Here is a 21,662-nt window from a genome sequence, read left to right as displayed (position 1 = left end):
TTTTTTTTTTGAGACGGAGTCTTGCTCTGTCGCCCAGGCTGGAGTGCAGTAGCGCGATCTCGGCTCACTGCAAGCTCCGCCCCCCCGGGTTCACGCCATTCTCCTGCCTCAGCCTCCCGAGTAGCTGGGACTACAGGCGCCTGCCACCTCGCCCGGCTAATTTTCTTGTATTTTTAGTAGAGACGGGGTTTCACCGTGTTAGCCAGGATGGTCTCGATCTCCTGACCTCGTGATCCGCCCGTCTCGGCCTCCCAAAGTGCTGGGATTACAGGCTTGAGCCACCGCCCCCGGCCTTTTTTTTTTTTTTTTTAAGACGGAGTCTCACTCTGTCACTCAGGCTGGAGTGCAGTGGCCTGAGCTTGGCTCACTGCAAGCTCCATCTCCCGGGTTCATGCCATTCTCCTGCCTCAGCCTCCCGAGTAGCTGGGACTACAGGCGCCCTAGAGACAGGGTTTCATCGTGTTAGTCAGGATGNTTCACCATGTTGGTCAGGATGGTCTCCATCTCCTGACCTCGTGATCCGCCCACCTCAGCCTCCCGAAGTGCTGGGATTACAGGCGTGAGCCACCGCGCCCTGCCTGGTTTTTAACATTTTTACATAACTGGAAAAAATCAAAAGAATGAATTTGGTGACCTATGACAATTGTACGTGATTCTGTGTCAGAATCCAAAAATAAAGTTTTGTTTTTTTTGTTTTTTTTTTTTTTTTGAGACGGAGTCTCGCTCTGTCACCCAGGCTGGAGTACAGTGGCCGGATCTCAGCTCACTGCAAGCTCTGTCTCCCAGGTTTTTATGCCATTCTCCTGCCTCAGCCTCCCGAGTAGCTGGGACTACAGGCGCCCGCCACCTCGCCCGGCTAGTTTTTTTTGTATTTTTAGTAGAGACGGGGTTTCACCGTGTTAGCCAGGATGGTCTCGATCTCCTGACCTCGTGATCCGCCCGTCTCGGCCTCCCAAAGTGCTGGGATTACAGGCTTGAGCCACCGCGCCCGGCCAAAAATAAAGTTTTATTGGAACACAGCCATGCCCGTTTGTGTGTCTGTGGCTGCTTTTATGCTACAGGGGCCGAGTGGGATACTTACAGGGGCTGTTTGGCCTGCAAAGTTCAAAACAGTTACTCTCTGGCCGTTTTTTGTTATTCCCTACTGTATCCCCTGACTTCCTAGAATCAGGAAATTGAATGTAAAGACTTGATTAAATTTCCGTTCAGCCGTCAAGTGATTACTTCAGAGGTGGCCCCTTCATGTTGCATACGGCCTGGATGCCCCACTTTCAGGGGTGGCGTAATTCATTCAGGCTTCAGGCAGCATTATAGACTGAATGTCCCCCCAGATTCGTATGTTGAAGCCCTCACTCCCCAAGGTGGTTATGTTTGGAGGTAGGGCCATAATTTATGGAGATAATTAAGGTGAAAGGGCAGAGCCCTAATCTGATGGATTGGTGTCCTTATAAAAGGAGGAGGCCGCGCACAGTGGCTCATGCCTATAATCCCAGCACTTTGGGAGGCTGAGGTGGGTGGATCACCTGAGTTCAGGAGTTCAAGACCACTCTGGCCAACATGGTGAAACCCCATCTCTACTAAAAATACAAAAATTAGGCCGGGCACGGTGGCTCAAGCCTGTAATCCCAGCACTTTGGGAGGCCGAGGTGGGCGGATCACAAAGTCAGGAGATCGAGACCATCCTGGCTAACACGGTGAAACCCCGTCTCTACTAAAAATACAAAAAATTAGCTGGGTGTGGTGGCGGGCGCCTGTAGTCCCAGCTACTCAGGAGGCTGAGGCAGGAGAATGGCATGAACCTGGGAGGCAGAGCTTGCAGTGAGCCAAGATCATGCCCCTGCACTCCAGCCTGGGCGACAGAGCAAGACTCCGTCTCAAAAAAAAAAAAAAAAAATTAGCAAGGCATGGTGGTGGACGCCTGTAATCCCAGCTACTTAGGAGGCTGAGGCAGGAGAATCACTTGAGCCTAGGAGGTGGGGGTTCCAGCAGGCTGAGATCTGCTGCTGCACTCCAGCCTAGATGACAGAGTGAGACTCCCCACAAAAAACAGGAGACACCAGAGAGCGCTGTCTCTGCCACTGAAGGTAGCCATCTGCAAACCAGGAAGAGGGTGTCACCAGAACTCCACAATGCTGGCAGCCTGAACTTAGACTTCCAGCCTCAGGAACTGGAGAAAATATGTCTATCGTTTAAGCCTCCCAGAGTGGTGTTTTGTTATGGCAGCGGGAGTAGACTGAGACGGGTGGCAGCCATCGAAAAGCGCATTGTAAAGTTACAACTGTCTTTTCCAGTAGCGAGAATTAGCATCCTGTGACTCTCCAGGCCCCATCAGCCTCTCCGTTAATGCCATCCATCAACAATCATTGCCTGAGTCAACTATTTCACCAGAGGTTGCAAAATGGCGGTTTTCCTATTCTCCCATTTCTCTTACACTTAGAGTCTGAACAGTTTGGTTTTTGTCTTGAGTCATGTCCAAGAAGCAGTTGAAGAGAGTGACTTAATCAACTTCCATTCTGAAAAGCCCCCCGAGACTGGTTTGTCAGAGGCCAATTTCTCCAAGCCTTAATTTTCCTACCTATTAAATGGGCGATGCCGGGCGCGGTAGCTCATGCCTGTAATCTCAGAACTTTGGGAGGCCGAGGTGGGTAGATCACCTGAGGTCAGGAGTTCCAGACCAGCCTGGCCAACATGGTGAAACACCGTCTCTACTAAAAATACAAAAAAAGTAGCTGGGCATGGTGGTGCGTGCCTGTAATCCCAGCTACTTGGGATGCTGAGGCAGGAGAATCACTTGAACCCGGGAGGCGGAGGTTGCAGTGAGTCAAGATTGCGCCACTGCACTCCAGTCCGGGTGACAGAGTGAGACTCTGTCCCCAAAAATAAATACATTAATTAATTAATAAAATGAAATAAAAGGGCAGAACGTGGGGAGGCTGTCCTGAGGACCGAATGTGTTCACATATGGAAAGTGCTTCCCACAAGGTCTGATTCTTAAGGGATTGAAGGATATGATGATTACTTCTGTTCTTCTAGTGCTGCTGTGATTCACGTGTTCCTAATGAATTATGAGTGTATTAACGGCATGATGTCATAGCTGCATGGTTAGCTCATTGCTAACCCACCTCCCCTGGCCCTAGGATTGAAGGTGGTTCATCGATTCTATCATGACATCTCTGAGACCTCCCAGGTGCCAGGCAATGCTGGGACCCAGATTGAAGTTCAACCCAGGCCCCACCAACCAGGGGCCCCTACTCTGGAGCCGAAATACCAAGGGATGGGCTATAATGGAGGTAGCTCAGGGCATGGTCAAGTGTGAGGAGAACCTAACTGATCCCGGAGAGGCAGGCTTCTTAGAGGAGGCATACCTTGGCAGTGCTCTGGAGGAGAAAGGAGACAGGATCTCGGGGAGGACAAGACACACACTAGCTGTGCGATCCTCTCTCAGAGTTCAGCACAGTGCCTGAGGCCGCCTGCAGCCAGCTGGCACAGTGGGTGGTCAAAGCCACAGGTGCTTGGATCAAACTCAGCTGTAGGACTCACTAGCTGCATAACCTAGGGCACCGCCTCTGTGCCTCTCTTCATTTATGGCAACCATTTGAGGTGTTGTGATATTCAGTGGAGTGTTGTGATATTCAACCATTTGAGGTGTTGTGATACTCAGTGAAATGCTTAGAGCCAGGGTCTAGTTCAGAGCAGCTTTTTTTTCTTTTTTTTTTTTTTTTTTTTTTGACGGAGTCTTGCACTGTTGCCAGGCTGAAGTGCAGTGGTGTGATCTGGGCTCACTGCAAACTCCACCTCCTGGGTTCAAGCGATACTCCTGCCTCAGCCTCCCGAGCAGCTGGGACTACAGGCGCCCGCCACCACACCCAGCTAATAGAGGTGGGGTTTCACCATGTTGGCCTGGATGGTCTCACTGTCTTGACCTCGTGATCCACCTGTCTCGGCCTCCCAAAGTGCTGGGATTACAGGTGTAAGCCACCACGCCCAGCCTGATTGGCCTTTTTTCTGAGACTGTGACTTTCCTGGGAAAACTGACAGTTGTCAGGAATGGTTCCAGAGCCTGGCTGCCTGGGTCTGAGTCCCAGCTCTGCCACTTCCCAGCTGGGAGATGCTGTGAGCCTGTTTCCTGTCCTGTGAGGCAGGGATGATGCTGACATCAGTTGCTCCTGCTCTTTGTCTGTTTCCTCTCTGAAATACTGGTGATAGCAGATGGCAGCAGTCTGCTTTCTATTTTGAAATTGGACCTACCAAGGAGACAATACAGTGTGGGGCAGGAGAGCTCAGCTTTCGGAGTTTGTAAATCCCGAACCTGGCTATTCTTCAACCCTTGGTTGGAGGCGCTCACACTTTCTGGTCTCAGGATCTTTTTTTTGTTTTTGAGACGAAGTCTCGCTCTGTCGCCCGGGCTGGAGTGCAGTGGCGCGATCTTGGCTCACTGCAAGCTCCGCCTCCCAGGTTCATGCCATTCTCCTGCCTCAGCCTCCCGAGTAGCTGGGACTACAGGCGCCCGCCACCACGCCCGGCTAATTTTTTGTATTTTCTTTTTTTTTTTTTTTGAGACGGAGTCTCGCTCTGCCGCCCAGGCTGTAATGCAGTGGCCGGATCTCAGCTCACTGCAAGCTCCGCCTCCTGGGTTCACGCCATTCTCCTGCCTCAGCCTCCCGAGCAGCTGGGACTACAGGCGCCCGCCACCTCGCCCGGCTAGTTTTCTGTCTTTTTTAGTAGAGACGGAGTTTCACCGTGTCAGCCAGGATGGTCTCGATCTCCTGACCTCGTGATCCACCCGTCTCGGCCTCCCAAAGTGCTGGGATTACAGGCTTGAGCCACCGCGCCCGGCCTTTGTATTTTCGGTAGAGACAGGGTTTTACCGTGTTAGCCAGGATGGTCTTGATCTCCTGACCTCGTGATCCGCCCGCCTCGGCCTCCCAAAGTGCTGGGATTAACAGGCGTGAGCCACCGTACCCAGCCTGGTCTCAGGATCTTAAAAATCACTGAGTTTTAAAAATCAAAGAGTTTGCCGGGCGCGGTGGCTCCCGCCCGTTATCCTAGCACTTTGGGAGGCCGAGGTGGGCAGATCACAAGGTCAGGAGTTCAGAACTAGCCTGGGCAACATGGTGAAACCCTGTCTCTACTAAAACAAACAAACAAACAAACAAACAAAAAACTGGGCGTGGGCGCCTGTTATCCCAGCTACTTGGGAGCCTGAGGCAGGAGAATTGCTTGAACCCGGAGGTGGAGGTTGCAGATCGTGCCACTGCACTTCAGCCTGGGCAAGAGAGTAAGACTCCATCTCAAAAAAAAAAAAATTGAAAAAAGTTTAAATGCTTCCTCTATAGCTGTTCCTCCCATTTTTGGAGGGAAAATGTTCCCATCTGTGTTGAAACCTCAGTTCTTGGCCACAAAACAGCAAGCAAGCTCATCTCTGGGAAAGCCAAGGTGCCTAGAGCCAAATACCGCAGAGGGTCAAGGGAGTTGACAACTAAGAATAGAGTGGGGAATGTGTCCACGAGAAGGTCACCGTGACCTTCATGAGTGGCAGTTGTGGGGGCTGGGGAGCGGGTGGCAGGTGAGTGAGGGGAGGCAACAGGTGCTGGATGTTCACTGAGAAGCTTGGCGGTCAGGGGGAAGTCAGAGGAGGAGCCTGGCACGTGGAGGGGACCCTGGGTCAAGTTGGGGTATTTGATCAAGGTCCCCTTCCTCAAGCAGCCCTGTCTGCCTCAAGGGGCACATTGATCAGGAATGGGTGTGAGGGGGTATTTAGGGTGATAGGAAGGTTCTGTATCTCCATAGGTCACAAGGGTGTATACATTTGTCAAAACGCATCCAACTGTAAAGGTCTTTGCGTTCATTCTGTGTAAATATACATAAAACCCAGAGTGGCTTCTGAGAAGACGCCAGTAGGGGGAGAGAGAGCTCCATAGCTCCCAGAGGTTTGTGTTTCAAGTTTTGAATGGGAAAGGCAAGTTTCTCAAAGCAACCAGAAGGGGGCGATAGAGATGAAGTTGCTTTTTACATCGGTGGGAACCTTGGTTGTGCTCCCCACCCCAACTTCTGGATCTTACTTGCAGCCTAGTTGAGAACAGGAGACAATCTTTCCTGAATACAACTAATATGTGTAATGTGGAGCCTTTTGTCTGCAAGTGTTCTTTATTTTTTATTCTTTATTTTTTGAGACTAGTCTCTGTCACCCAGGCTGGAGTGCATTGGCACAATCTCGGCTCACTGCAACCTCCGCTTCCTGGTTCAAGCGATTCTCGTGCCTCAGCCTCCCAAGTAGCTGGGATTACAGGCACCCACTGCACCCGGCTAATTTTTGTATTTTTGGTAGAGACAGGGTTTTACCATGTTGGCCAGGCTGGTCTTGAACTCCTGACCTCAGGTGATCTGCTGGCCTCAGGCGTGAGCCACCTCGCCCGTCCCGCAAGTGTTTTTGTTGTTATTGTTGTTGTTGTTGTTGTTGTTGTTTGAGGCGAACACTTTTGTCACTTTTGTCCCCCAGGCTGGAGTGTGATGGCGCGATCTCAGCTCACTGCAACCTCCACCTCCTGGGTTCAAGTGATTCTCTTGCCTCAGACTCCTGAGTAGCTGAGATTACAGGTGCCTGCCACCACGCCCGGCTAATTTTTGTATTTTTAGTAGAGACGGGGTTTCACCATGTTGGCCAGGCGGGTCTCAAACTCCTGCCTCAGGTGATCCGCCTGCCTCGGCCTCCTAAAGTGCTGGGATTACAGGCGTGAGCCACCGTGCCTGGCCAAGTGTTCTTTAAAATGTATCATTGTAGGCTGGGCGTGGTGGCTCATGCCTGTAATTGCAGCACTTTGGGAGGCCGAGGTGGGCGGATCACGAGGTCAGGAGATCGAGACCATCCTGGCTAACACGGTGAAACCCCGTCTCTAAAAAAAAATTTAAAAAAATTAGCTGGGCCTGGTGGCGGGCACCTGTAGTCCCAGCTACTCCAGAGGCTGAGGCGGGAGAATGGCATGAACCCAGGAGGCGGAGCCTGCAGTGAGCCTAGATTGTGCCACTGCAATCCAGACTGGGCGACAGAGCAAGATTCCGTCTCAAAAAAAAAAAAAAGTATAATTGTCTGCACCTGTAGATTTCCTGTGCCTACATGGTATTGAGCTCGTTTTACTCTTTTCTCATCAAGCACTATGATTTAAAGATCCTCCCAGGCTGGGCGCAGTGGGCTCACACCAGTAATCCCAGCACTTTGGGAGTCCAAGGCGGGCAGATCACGAGGTCAGGAGTTCAAGACCAGTGTGACCAACATGGCGAAAGCCCATCTGTGCTAAAAATACAAAAATTAGCCGGGTGTGGTGGTGCACGCCTGTGGTCCCAGCTACTCAGGAGGCTGAGGCAGGCGAATTGCTTGAACCTGGGATGCGGAGGTTGCAGTGAGCCAAGATCATGCCACTGCCCTCCAGCCTGGTGACAGAGCAAGACTCCTTCTCAAGAAAAAATAATAAACAATTTTTTTTTTTTTTTTTTAGAGATGGAGTCTAACTATATTGCCCAGGCTGGTCTTGAACTCCTGGCCTTAAGCAGTCTTCCCGCCTTGGCCTCCCAAAGTGTTGGGATTACAGGCACGAGCTATGGCACCCAGCCTCTTTTACTCATCTTTCTATTGGAGTGGCTTTTATTTTCTTTTTGATTTGCTGAAGTTTCATGTACCATCAGTTCTACTATAATACTTATTTTGAAAATGTGAATTTATTCCAATGCAGTTGATATATCAGGGAACAATTTGAGCATAACCCCAATTTCACATTTGCTTATGCTCATCCAAGGTGAATCCAGGAAACTGCACTCTGCTATAAGTGTGTGTGTAGGAATACACAAAGCACACATACACGGCACTTCAAACAAATACCACCGCCGCAGTTCCCCGGGTGTTAGGAGCCACACCCATCCACATCTGGTACTAGGACTTTCCATCAGATCTCAGATAACCCTCCTTCCACCACATCACAGTAATTCACAAGCTGCTCCCTCCACCCCACACCCATTGCCATAACAAACTTCAAGTCTTTGTCAAGGTCAAGTGCCATATATTTTGGAGTATGTTGGTATGTCTTAACCACCTCGCCTGTGTGAAACTGTTCTCTCCTTTTGTATTCCGTTCTTGTCTTTTTCTTTAAGCATCACTGACAAAGTTTACGAGGATCGTGACACAATCCTGTTTTCTCTGTAAGCCCTGTGGTTTTGACTGCAGGATTTTGCATATTGCTGTGATTTTTATGAATGCATGCATTATAGTAGAACTGACCATTCTAGATATTAGTCCCTTGTTGGCAGGGTGCAGTAGCTCATGCCTGTAATCCCAGCACTTTGGGAAGCCAAGGCGACCGGATCACCTGAGGTCAGGAGTTCAAGACCAGCCTGGCCAACATGGTGAAACCCCATCTCCACTAAAAAAAAAAAAAAAAAAAAAAGCCGGGCCTGGTGGCAGGCACCTGTAATCCTAGCTACTTGGGAGGCTGAGGCAGGAGAATCGCTTGAACACAGCAGGCAGAGAGGTTTCAGTGAGCCAGGAATGTGCTACTGCACTCCAACGTGGGTGACAGAGCAAGACTCTGTCTCAAAATAAATAAAATAAAAATAAAAATGATATTAGTCCCTTGTCGATTGTAGGCATTACAAATATCTTCTCCCAGCCTCTCACTGCTGCCACATTTTCCACAGCACAATACAGGAGGCTCCTTGCTGACCCAGGCACAGCTCAGAGCCGGCCCCATGAAGCCCTGTGGCAAAGTTGTGAGGAGTGGCTCTCTCATGTTGTTGGAGGTATAGAGACCTGTGCAGTCTGTATGGAGAGCAACTAGTAAATTCTAGCAAAAACATTTTTTGGCTGGGCATGGTGGCTCATGCCTGTAATCCCAGCACTTTGGGAGGCTGAGGCAGGAGGACCACCTGAGGTCAGGAGTTCAAGACTAGCCTGGCCAACATGGCGAAACCCTGTCTCTACCAAAAATACAAAAATTAGCTGGGCGCGGTGGCGCCTGCCTATAATCCCAGCTACTCAGGAGGCTGAGGCAGGAGAATTTGCTTGAACCTGGGAGGCAGAGGTTGCAGTGAGCCAAGATCATGCCATTGTACTCCAGCCTGGGCGACAGCGAGACTCTGTCTCAAAAAAAAAAAATATATATATATATGTGTATATATGTAGATGTATATATGTAGATGTGTGTATATATGTATATGTGTATATATATGTATATGTGTGTATATATGTTTTTGGCTGGTCAAGTGAAGCAGTGGAAGTAGAGAAGGAACAAAGAAATCTGTAACTGGTTGTGATCAATTAGTTGTAAACACCACTGCACTCAGCCCAGCCTCTAACCACATTTTAAATGCACACACCCTTTGAACTAGTGATTCCACTTTAAAAATTATCTTAGGCCGGGCGCGGTGGCTCAAGCCTGTAATCCCAGCACTTTGGGAGGCCGAGATGGGCGGATCACGAGGTCAGGAGATCGAGACCATCCTGGCTAACACGGTGAAACCCCGTCTCTACTAAGAAATACAAAAAATAGCCGGGCGAGGTGGCAGCGCCTGTAGTCCCAGCTACTCGGGAGGCTGAGGCCGGAGAATGGCGGGAACCCAGGAGGCGGAGCTTGCAGTGAGCTGAGATCTGGCCACTACACTCCAGCCTGGGCGACAGAGCGAGACTCCATCTCAAAAAAAAAAAAAAAATTAAAAGCAGGGTTGGGTGCAGTGGCTCATACCCTGTCATCCTAGCACTTTGGGAGGCCAAAGCAGGAGGACCGCTTGAGCCCAGGAGTTCAAGACCAACCTGGACAACATAGCAAGACTCCGTCTGGATAAAAAGTTAGCTGGGCGTGGTGGTACATGCCTGTATTCCCAGCTACTTGGGAGGCTATGGTGAGAGGATCACTTGAGCCCAGGAGTTTGGGGCTGCAGTGAGCTATGATTGCACCACTGCATTCAGCCTAGATGACAGAGTGAGACCCTGTCTTAAAAGAAAGAAAAGGCCGGGCGCAGTGGCTCATACCTGTAATCGCAGCACTTTGGGAAGCCAAGGTGGGCAGATCACGAGATCTGGAGATCGAGACCATCCTGGCTAACTCAGTGAAACCCCGTCTCCACTAAAAAATACAAAAAACTAGCCGGGCGAGGTGGCGGGCGCCTGTAGTCCCAGCTATTCGAGAGGCTGAGGCAGGAGAATGGCGTGAACCCGGGCAGCAGAGGTTGCAGTGAGCAAAGATCACGCCACTGCACTCCAGCCTGGATGACAGAACGACACTCCGTCTCAAAAAGAAAAAAAAGGAAGAAAGAAAGGAAAAAAGAATTTATCTGAAAAACATCCTTGGACACATACTACACATTGGGTACCAAACTGCTTTGTCATAATGGACAAGGATGTCTGTCCACAGGTGTCAAATCCAAGAGTCGCGTTCATGCAGGGACGAATCTGTAGCCACATAGAGACCAAGGACGTGCCTGGTGGGCTGAGGGGGAATGATGGCCAAGATGGAGCCATTGATTTCTTTCTTTTTTTTTTTTTTGAGACGGAGTCTGTCTCTGTCGCCCAGGCTGGAGTGCAGTGGCGCGATCTCGGCTCACTACAAGCTCCGCCTCCCGGGTTCACGCCATTCTCCTGCCTCAGCCTCCCGAGTAGCTGGAACTACAGGCACCCACCACCACGCCCAGCTAGCTTTTTGTATTTTTTAGTGGAGAAAGGCTTTCACTGAATTGCCCAGGATGGTCTCGATCTCCTGACCTCATGATCCACCTGCCTCGGCCTCCCAAAGTGCTGGGATTACAAGCGCGAGCCACTGCGCCCACCTTATATACTTTTTTTTTTGTAGAGATGGCGTCTCAATATGTTGCCCAGGCTAGTCTCGAACTCCTGAGCTCAAGTGATCCTCCAGCTTCAGCCTCCTGAAGTGCTGAGATTATAGCCAAAGACATTGGCTGGGCATGCACCATGGCGCCCAGCCAATTTCTTTTTATAACATGTACCAAGAAGTACAGAAAGCATAACTGTCTAACCCAGTGAGTTTCACGGCAAACACATCCATGTAACCAGCACCCAGAACAAGAAACAACATTCCCAGCCTCCCAGAGGCTACCTGTGCCCCTCCCAGTCACCCCACCTTCCGCCTCCCGAAGGCACCTGACTTTTTTTTTGTTTTTTTTGTTTTTTTTTTTTTTGAGACGGAGTCTTGCTCTGTCACCCAGGCTGGAGTGCAGTGGCCGGATCTCGGCTCACTGCAAGCTCCGCCTCCCGGGTTCACGCCATTCTCCTGCCTCAGCCTCCCGAGTAGCTGGGACTACAGGCGCCCGCCACCGCGCCCAGCTAGTTTTTTGTATTTTTAGTAGAGACGGGGTTTCACCGTGTTAGCCAGGATGGTCTCGATCTCCTGACCTCGTGATCCGCCCGTCTCGGCCTCCCAAAGTGCTGGGATTACAGGCTTGAGCCACCGCGCCCGGCCTTTTTTTGTTTTTTTGAGACAAGGTCTCACTCTGACTCCCAGGCTGGAGTGCAGTGGCCCAATCATGGCTCACTGCAGCGTTGACCTCCCTGGGCTCAGGTGATCCATCTCAGACTCCCAAGTAGCTGCGACTACAGGCGTGCACCACCATGCCCAGCTAATTTTTCTATGTTTCGTAGTGACAAGGTTTTGCTGTGTTGCTGAGGCGGGTCTCAAACTCCTGGGCTCAAACGATCCTCCTGCCTTGGCCTCCCGAAGTGCTTGTACTTCAGGTGGGAACCACCACACCCACCCACACATAACTTCTAATGTCATAATTACTTTGTGAGTTTTTGAACTTCACATGAATGGGACCATCCAGTAAGTTTTCTTTTGCATGTCTGGTGTCTGGCCTGCACGGCGTCTGTGAGATTCAGCTATACTATGGGTATGGCAGTAGGCTGTTGCATCTGATTGCTGGGCGTTTCCATTATGTGCTATGGCCCAGTTTCTTTATCTACTCTGTGCTGACAGGGGTGGGGTAGTTTCTAGTTTGTGAGCCATTGAGAATAGGGCAGCATGTGTCTTGTAAACAGGAGTACCCTTCTGTTAGGTGTATATGTGGGAGAGGAATTGCTGGCTCATAGGATTGGCATATGCCTGGCTTCAGTAGATACTGACAGTTGCTTTCCAAAGTGGTTGTACTTGTCTGCACTCCCCCAGCAATGCATGAGGGTTCTAGTAGCTCCGTGTCCTTGCCTGCACCCCTCTGTCTAATTGCAGCCCTTGTGGTACGTAGGGGGAGGTATCTCAGTGAAGTTTTATTTTGTTTTGTTTTGTTTTGTTTGAGATGGAGTCTCGCTCTGTCCCCCAGGCTAGAGTGCAGTGGTGCGATCTTGGCTCACTGCAACCTCTGCCTCCCGAGTTCAGGTGACTCTCATGCCTCAGCCTCCCCAGTAGCTGGGATTACAGGCGCGCACCACCACGCCTGGCTAACTTTTTGTATTTTTAGTAGAGATGGAGTTTCGCCATGGTGGCCAGGCTGGTCTCAAACTCCTGACCTCAAGTGATCTGCCTGCCTCAGCCTCCAAAGTGCTGAGATTACAGGTGTGAGCCACTGCGCTCAGCCCTCAGTGAAGTTTTAATGTGCGTTTCCCTGGTGACTATATTAGTTTCCTATCATTGTTGTAACAAATTACTACTAATTTAGTGTTGCAGTATCACATCTCATGGAGCCTCTGGTGTACTTGTGAAAGAATGAGAATGAGAAAGGCAAATAATGTCTTAGTATTATTAAGATAACAGTTTTGACTTTGCAGACTCCCTAGAAATGTGTTGGGGGACCACACCTAGGACCCAAAGTGTGGGTCCTAGGACCCACACTTTGAGAACCGCTGCTAGAAGAATATTGGACTCTTATAGCCTAGGAACGATGGGAAATGTTTAAAAGGATTTCCTATCCATATTTTTTTTTCTTGCAGAGATATATAACAGGGTGATCACTAAAGCAAGTATTTTCAGGCCAGGTGCAGTGGCTCACACCTGTAATCCCAGCACTTTGGGAGGCCGAGGCAGGTGGATCACCTGAGGTCAGGAGTTCAAGACCAGCCTGGCCAACATGGTGAAACCCCATTTTTGCTAAAAATACAAAAAATTAGCCAGGTGTGGTGGCGTGCACCTGTAATCCCAGCAACTTAGGAGGCTGAGGCAGGAGAATTGCTTGAACCCAAGAGGCGGAGGTTGCAGTGAGTTGAGATCACGCCATTGCACTCCAGCTTGGGCAACAAGAGCAAAAGTCCGTCTCAAAAGAATTTTCTTTTCTTTTTTTTTTTTTTTGAGACGGAGTCTCGCTCTGTCGCCCGGGCTGGAGTGCAGTGGCCGGATCTCAGCTCACTGCAAGCTCCGCCTCCCGGGTTTACGCCATTCTCCGGCCTCAGCCTCCCGAGTAGCTGGGACTACAGGCGCCTGCCACCTCGCCCGGCTAAGTTTTTGTATTTTTAGTAGAGACGGGGTTTCACTGTGTTAGCCAGTATGGTCTCGATCTCCTGACCTCATGATCCGCCCGTCTCGGCCTCCCAAAGTGCTGGGATTACAGGCTTGAGCCACCGCGCCCGGCCTTCAAAAGAATTTTCAAGCACAAAAAATAGGATGTGCCAGGCGCAGTGGCTCACACCTATAATCCCAACATTTTGGGAGGCCAGGAGTTCACTTGAGTCCAGGAGTTTGAGGCCAACCTGGGCAACATGGCAAAACCCCATCTCTACTAAAAATACAAAAATTAGTTGGGCGTGGTGGCACATGCCTGTAGTCCCAGCTACTCGGGTGGCTGAAGCAGGAGAATCACTTGAGCCCAGGAGGTCAACACTGCAGTGAGCTATGATTGTACCACTGCACTCCAGCCTGGACAACAGAGCAAGTCCCTGTCTCAAAAAAAAAAAAAAAAAAAAAACGATGCTAGATTAAAAATGGGTGGCAGAGAGGGAAGTGGAACAGAAATACAAGTTCAAAGAGAAAAACAGGACATGTACAATTTTCTGCTGTTAAAGCAGAGCTTTTTCTTGCATTTTTCAAATGGTCTCAAATCATTACAGTATTTAGATTCCATTAGCTACACATTTACGTTGCTGGAAATTGTATCCTTTGCAACTGTTTAAGCTTGGGAGAATTTTTAGGTGGCAACTTAAGAGATGAGTGAGACTAGTATATAATGTTACTAGATTCTTTCTTTGTTTCCTTCCTTCCTTCCTTCTTTCTTTCCTTTCTTTTTTTTTTCTTTTCTTTTCTTCTTTGTCTCACTGTGTCACCAGGCTGGAGTCCAGTGGTGCAGTCTCAGCTCGCTGCAACCTGCACCTCCTGGGTTCAAGCGATTCTTCTGCCTCAGCCTCCCGAATAGCTGGGATTGCAGGCCTGCACCACGCCCAGCTAATTTTTGTATTTTTAGTAGAGACGGGGTTTCACCATGTTGGCCAGAATGATCTTGATCTCTTGGCCTCATGATCTGCCCCCACCTCGGCTTCCCAAAGTGTTGGGATTACAGGTGTCAGCCACTGAACCCGGCCATCAACTTATTTCTTTTTAAATTTAATAGAGATGGATCTTGCTGTGTTGCCTAGGCTCATCTCTATCTTGTGGACTCAAGCAGTCCTCTTGCTTCGGCCTCCCAAAGTTTTGGGATTACAGGCGTGAGCCCTGAGCCTGGCTGTGAATCCTTTTAAGGGATAAAAAAGCATGCAGGGGCCAGGCGCGGTGGCTCACGCCTGTAATCCCAGCACTTTGGGAGACTGAGGCGGGTGGATCATCTGAGGTCAGGAGTTCAAGACCAGCCTGGCCAACAGGGTGAAACCCCATCTCTACTAAAAATACAAAAAAATTAGCCAGGTGTCGTGGCAGGCACCTGTAATCCCTGCTATTTGGGAGGCTGAGGCAGGAGAATCGCTTGAACTTGGGAGGCGGAGGTTTCAGTGAGCCAAGATCATGCCATTGCACTCCAGTCTGGGCAACATGAGCGAAACTCCGTCTCAAAAAAAAAAAAAAAAAGGGTTAATTTTATGGTATGTGATTTATGTCTCAATAAAGTCTTTTAAAAGGGTGGGGCTTGCACTCAAGTATGGGGAATGATCAAAGGTATCAAAGTAGGGTGGCAAGATGTTGACAGCTGCTGGACCTCAGGACATGGATACATGGGGTTCCTTACACTATTCTGGTTTTGTATCTGTTTGAAAACTTACAGAATAAAAAAGTTTTGCTTTTTGAATTGAGCTCCAGGATTCTGGGGTCTTCTCTTCCTCCTTTACCCGCAGTGGGAGTGGAGGTAGCTCTTCCCCTAGCCACAGAGCCCTACTCTGACCTGCCCTCTGATTGGTCGATCTGAGATACAATCACAGACGCTAGATCCAATCGCTAGTGGACTGGTAGGCAGCGATTGGGTCAAGCCTTGGCTAAGTGCCAAGCCTTGAGCCAATCACGGGGCTGGTCCACGCCTTGTCCTCAGTCAGAGCCTACAGATAGGAGAGGGGAAGGGAAGGTGGAGTGGATTCATCAACAGTAGTGGCCCCCTTAGTGTCTTTTTTTTTTCTGCCTCCATTAAATGGCACAGCCACCACCCCAGCTAATCTGAAGTAGTGGGTAGAATTTGAACCCTGGATCCCCGCCCTCTTCCCTCCAAACAAAGAATTCTGTTGGTAAAGGTGCTATTTTCATATATAAATGAGTCTAGGTGAGTCTGGAAGGGGGACTTCCAGGAGGAGGCCTGGCGACCACATGCCCTCCCTCTCCTCCACCTCACCCCGCTTCTCCACCTCCGCTTTCCCATCGAGGGGGCAGATCAGCTCTGAGGGCTGTAGAGGTCTTCCCTGTGCTGCCTGCCTCCGGTCACCACAGCCCTGCCACTGTCCCTTCCTCCCCAGGATGACACGGCACGGCAAGAACTGCACCGCGGGGGCCGTCTACACCTACCACGAGAAGAAGAAGGACACAGGTGCAGGGCTAGGGCAGGGTGGGGCATGGATGTGTCTTGGAGTCACCATCTCCCCCCGTGCGGGATGTCTCTCTCCCGCCCCCGACACACACTGATGGCCATGAGCATGTAAACAACAGCCGGGTGATCCCACGCCCCCATGTGGCCCGGCACTGTGTTCCCTGCCTTCTGCACATGAACTCACTCCTCCCAACAAGAGTGTCAGGGGTGGCGCTGTTGTTACCCCATGTTCCAGAAGAAGAAACTGAGGCCCAAAGAGGGACAGGCACTGGAGCTTGGTCACAGCCAGAAGGGTGGAGGGAAGTCAGCCGTCAGCCCCTCCACTGAGCTGCCACTCAGTGACCAGGCCTGTTTGCCTCTCACCCTCCAGGGTTGACACCTCCCTGTGGGTTCAGCCCATGGCCCCAGCACACAGACAACGGCTCCCAACTGCCTGTTTCTCTCTGAGTCCCCCACCCCCACCACCCCGTTGTCTCTCTGCCTCTCTCTCTGGGGCTTTGGAGACGGGCATGTCTCCTGTCGCTCTGCCCTTCCATCACTCTGCCCATCTCTGTCCCCAGCGGCCTCAGGCTATGGGACCCAGAACATTCGATTGAGCCGGGATGCCGTGAAGGACTTCGACTGCTGTTGTCTGTCCCTGCAGCCTTGCCACGATCCTGTTGTCACGTGAGCTGGGAACAGGGATGGGTAGGTCTGGGTGGGGAGGGCAAGGGAACCGCCAGGAGGAGGCTGTGTGTGTGGGCCTGGCCACCTGCACAGCCAGGGAACCCTGGACGAGCAGTTTGTCCTCAGAGCCTCTGTTTTCTGACCTGGGACATGGGCATGATCCTAGTGTCGTTTCATAGTGTGGAACAGATGGAAAGGAACATATTCCTAATGGGGTGTAGGGCTCTTGGAGCACTGCCGAGGCCATCGGAGCAGCTCACCTTCAGACACTTCCCATGACCTGCCTGTGATGGTAGGACAAAGGCTTAACAGGTGCTGAGTCCAGGCACTAAATACGTGCTCAATTAGTGGTATATTTTGTAGAAGACAGTAATGATCAGGGCCCCCAAGGCCACCTTCAATTTCTTTTTTTCTTTTTCTTTTTTGTTTTGAGACAGAGTCTTCACTTTGTTGTCCAGGCTGGAGTACAATGAGGAGATCTTGGCTCACTGATCTCCCAGGCTCAGATGATCCTCCTGCCTCAGCCCCCTGAGTAGCTGGAACCACGGGTGTGCACTACCACACCTGGCTTTTTTGTTTGTTTTTTGTAGACAGGGGATCTCACTTTGTTGCCCAGGCTGGTCTCGAACTCCTGGCTGCAACAACATGTGGCACACATTGTTGCTGCGAGAATGAAGCACTTTCCCTGCAACTCTATTGGGAGAGGACAGCTGCAAGCTGAAATCTGGTCTCTATTAGATTCTGCCCCACGTGCCTTTTTCCTTTGCTGATTTTAGTCTGCATCCTTTCACTGCAGTGAACTATCACCATGAATGTAACAGCTTTGCTGAGTTCTGTGAATTCTAGCGAATAATTGAACTTGGGGCTGATCATGATGGCTCCTGCCTGTAATCCCAGCACTTCAGGAGGCCGAGGCGGGAGGATCACTTTCTTTCTTCCTCATTGCACCCTGTCTTTGCAGCCCAGATGGCTACCTGTATGAGCGTGAGGCCATCCTGGAGTACATTCTGCACCAGAAGAAGGAGATCGCCCGGCAGATGAAGGTGATGGGGATGGGGAGAAGGAGGCACAGGCAGGCAGGAGCTTTTGAGTCTGAGCTCACAGGCAGAGCCACTTGGAGCCCTCCCGTCTCAGTTCCCTCTGCCTGGTACACCGTTCCCCTCCTGCTTCCGGCCAAATCCTCCTCACCGATTTCAGCCCGGGTGCTGCCTCCTCTGAGCTCCTGCCAGTCCCCTGGATCTGCCCCAGTCACCTCTTCTGTTAGCACTTGGCATAGTTGTAACTCTACCTGTGGCTGTCTGACACACGCCCACTTTCCCTTCTGGACTTCGAGTTTTCCCCCCTGTGGCTTAGGTCCTTAGTAAAGATGTGCTAAATGGGCCGGCAGCGGTGGCTCACACCTGTAATCCCAGCACTTTGGGAGGCCGAGGCAGGCAGATCACTTGAGGTCAGGAGTTAGAGGTCAGCCTGGCCAACATGGTGAAACCCTGTCTCTACTAAAAATACAAAAAAAAAAAAAAATTAGCTGGGCATAGCAGGTGCCTGTAATCCCAGCTACTCAGGAAGCTGAGGCAGGAGAATCGCTTGAACCCGTGAGGTAGAGGTTGCAATAAGCTGAGATGGCATCACTGCACTTCAGCCTGGGTGACAAAGCGAGATTCTGTTTAAAAAAAAAAAAGAAAAAAAAAAAAAAGATGTGCTAAATGAATCGACATCACTTCATTTTTCTGGGCGTCAGTTTCATCATCTGTAAAATGGGCTGACAGGGCCAAATCAGAGGACACAGCAGGGAACCTGGGAGGTGCAGGCAGATGAGCATTCTCAAGGCGTTTTACTGGGAACCTGGTCTGGCCTTCCATGGACAAAGCCATTTGATGGGTAGGAGGGGCCCTGTTTATCCCCATTTGAGGCACAGTGGGTCTGTCCCCCTCTTCCCCTGCCTGTTTGTTGGCACTGAGGAAACACTACAGGTCACGTGCTTATTGGGCTTTTTGTCCTGAGCAAGTGGCTCCCCCGTGCCCATGTCCTCCACACAGCCTGGTGGTCATGTTGGAGGCCCTCCTGAGCATCCATCACTGTCACTGTTACCTCCTCACTCAGCTGGGTGGCCCAGGTTGGTCTCGAACTGCAGCACCGCCTAGGCACCTGCTGTGCGCCAGGCGGGGCTGAGCTCAGGACGTGGCTTCACTCCTCCCGTCCTCACTCCCTGCCCGTCTGTAGACTGGGCTCCTCAGCATTCCCTTAGACCTGGAGTCTACACCCCCGTCCCAAACACGGTCTGGGGCATGCACTGTATAGTAAACCTAATTGGCCAGCAGGTGATACTAATTAAACGCTTAGCTGAGTGCCAGGTGAGGCTCTCCATGCTTTTTTTTTCTTTTGTTTTTTTTTGAGACGGAGTCTCGCTCTGTCGCCCAGGCTGGAGTGCAGTGGCGGGATCTCAGCTCACTGCAAGCTCCGCCTCCCGGGTTCACGCCATTCTCCTGCCTCAGCCTCCAGAGTAGCTGGGACTACAGGCGCCCGCCACCTCGCCCGGCCAGTTTTTCGTATTTTTTAGTAGAGACGGGGTTTCACCGGGTTAGCCAGGATGGTCTCGATCTCCTGACCTTGTGATCCGCCCGTCTCGGCCTCCCAAAGTGCTGGGATTACAGGCTTGAGCCACCGCGCCCGGCTTCTCCATGCTTTAAACACTCACCTTATGTAACCTTCAGTGAGCCGCCGAGGTGGGTCACCACTGTTAGCCTGTTTTACAGATGAAGAAACTGAGGCCAGGAGAGGTCATAGTGCTCACTCAGGCCACAGAGTGACGGAGATGGGCTTTGAGTCTGGCGCTCTGGCTATACAACGCAGTAAGGTTCACACCCGCCCAGGCAGTTACCACCCTCTGCCAGATACTGCCTCCACTGTGTAGGCCTCAGTTTACCTACCTGTGAAATGAGAGGAAGATACCTCCAAACCCCCAGGGTGGTCCAAACCCACCCTCAAGGGCAGATGCTCAGCCTACTTTCCGCCCCCCGCAGGCCTACGAGAAGCAGCGGGGCACCCGGCGGGAGGAGCAGAAGGAGCTTCAGCGGGCGGCCTCGCAGGACCATGTGCGGGGCTTCCTGGAGAAGGAGTCCGCCATCGTAAGCCGGCCTCTCAACCCTTTCACAGCCAAGGCCCTCTCGAGCACCAGCCCAGGTGACTCAGAGTGCGCTTGTGGTGGGTTGGGGGGCGGGGCGCCGCGGGCTGGGCGGGCCCAGGGGGCGGCATCTGAGTCCCTTTCTTCCCCCATAGACGATGCCCAACCTGGGCCCAGTGTGGGTCCTCCAAGTAAGGACAAGGACAAAGTGCTGCCCAGCTTCTGGATCCCGTCACTGACGCCCGAAGCCAAGGCCACCAAGCTGGAGAAGCCGGTGAGCCTCCACAGCGCCCCTGCACGCACTGTGCCAGGGCGCCAGGGTCCCCCAGCGTCCTTCTCACGCACAGGGACCACCCGCTCTCCACCTGCGCCAGCCCTGCCTACTGAGCCTGCCTCTCTCCGCCCCTTGCAGTCCCGCACGGTGACCTGCCCCATGTCGGGGAAGCCCCTGCGCATGTCAGACCTGACGCCCGTGCACTTCACACCACTCGACAGCTCCGTGGACCGCGTGGGGCTCATCACGCGCAGCGAGCGCTACGTGTGCGCCGTGACCCGCGACAGCCTGAGCAACGCCACCCCCTGCGCTGTGCTGCGGCCCTCGTGAGTCACCTAGGAGGGGAGGAAAGGGACCACCTGGGAACCTGCGGGGCGGGCCGGCTTTGGGGCCAGTAGGTCTCCAGGACGGCCTCTGATCAGTCTCCCACCTTCGCCCTCACCGCAGTGGGGCTGTGGTCACCCTCGAATGCGTGGAGAAGCTGATTCGGAAGGACATGGTGGACCCTGTGACTGGAGACAAACTCACAGACCGCGACATCATCGTGCTGCAACGGGTGAGAGTCCCACCCCTGCTCTTCCCGCAGCACTCCAAGGCCCCGCCCCTCCCCTTCACCCCCTCCAAGGCCTCGTCTCCTCCCCTTCCTCCAACTCTCCAAGGCCCCGCCTTCTTCTCTGCTCTGTAAGGCCCTCAATTTCCTCCTGCTCTCCCAGGCCCCGCCTCCTCCTTCCTTTTCCGAGGCCCCGTCCACGCCCTATTTTTAAAGGCCCCGCCCCTCCCCTGCCTCCATCCCTCCAAGGCTCCACCCCTCTCCTTCACACGTCCCCTCCCAAGGCCCCTCCCCGCCACTCTATCTTCTTCTCTGTGCCCTGCGCCCTGTCCATCCATGCCCACTGCGGTCGCCTCGCCCCCCCCAACTCCTACTCCTCGCCCCCTCCCCAACTCCTACTCCTTAGCCAGCAACCCGCTTCACCTTGACCCGCTTAGGAATCCCCACTACCACCTGGAGCCCCACCGGTCACCCCCGGGCCGGCCTCCACCTCGCCCTTCTCTCTACCTCCCCCAGGGCGGTACCGGCTTCGCGGGCTCCGGAGTAAAGCTGCAAGCGGAGAAATCGCGGCCGGTGATGCAGGCCTGAGTGTATGCGGGAGACCAAATAAACCGGCTTGGGTGCTCAAGGACGTGGCGCCTTCATTCGCGGCGTGGGCGCCCTGGGCACAGGGCAGGCGAGGATGCGGGGCCGTGCAAACAGCGCTCCTACAGCGCACGCTGGAGTTTGAAAGAACGAGCTAAGCATATTGAATGTGGTCTCACATTAAGAACAAAATCTGGCCAGGCACGGTGGCTCACGCCTGTAATCCCAGCACTTTTAGGAGGCCGAGGCCAGCGTATCACTTGAGGTCAGGAGTTGAGACCAGCCTGGCCAACATGGTGAAACTCTGTCTCTATTAAAAATACAAAAATTAGGCCGGGCGCGGTGGCTCAAGCCTGTAATCCCAGCACTTTGGGAGGCCGAGACGGGTGGATCACGAGGTCAGGAGATCGAGACTATCCTGGCTAACACGGTGAAACCCCATCTCTACTAAAAAATACAAAAAACTAGCCGGGCAAGGTGGCGGGCGCCTGTAGTCCCAGCTACTCGGGAGGCTGAGGCAGGAGAATGGCGTAAACCCGGGAGGCGGAGCT

General features: G+C 52.2%; 1 protein-coding gene across 2 annotated transcripts in view; it reads left to right on the top strand.

The window, feature by feature from the left end:
• The window catches only part of NOSIP (nitric oxide synthase interacting protein), a 26,832-nt gene extending 5,682 nt beyond the window's left edge, over positions 1-21,150 (top strand). Inside the window, exons 2-9 of one of the 2 annotated variants that reach the window (XM_025367111.1) lie at positions 15,845-15,915; positions 16,476-16,581; positions 17,543-17,624; positions 19,602-19,761; positions 19,858-19,976; positions 20,115-20,302; positions 20,424-20,532; positions 21,043-21,150. In XM_025367111.1, the coding sequence (XP_025222896.1) occupies positions 15,846-15,915; positions 16,476-16,581; positions 17,543-17,624; positions 19,602-19,761; positions 19,858-19,976; positions 20,115-20,302; positions 20,424-20,532; positions 21,043-21,114 (906 nt within the window). In that variant the 5' untranslated portion in view covers position 15,845 and the 3' untranslated portion in view covers positions 21,115-21,150. Of the gene's footprint in view, positions 1-15,844; positions 15,916-16,475; positions 16,582-17,542; positions 17,625-19,601; positions 19,783-19,857; positions 19,977-20,114; positions 20,303-20,423; positions 20,533-21,042 lie in introns of both variants that reach the window. The other variant, XM_025367110.1, reaches the window with a different exon arrangement.
• The last annotated feature ends 512 nt before the right edge of the window (positions 21,151-21,662 follow it).

The sequence above is a fragment of the Theropithecus gelada genome, chromosome 19 (assembly GCF_003255815.1).
Source record: "Theropithecus gelada isolate Dixy chromosome 19, Tgel_1.0, whole genome shotgun sequence".
In the NCBI taxonomy this organism is placed as follows: domain Eukaryota; kingdom Metazoa; phylum Chordata; class Mammalia; order Primates; family Cercopithecidae; genus Theropithecus; species Theropithecus gelada.
This window is presented reverse-complemented; position numbering and strand designations above follow the sequence as displayed.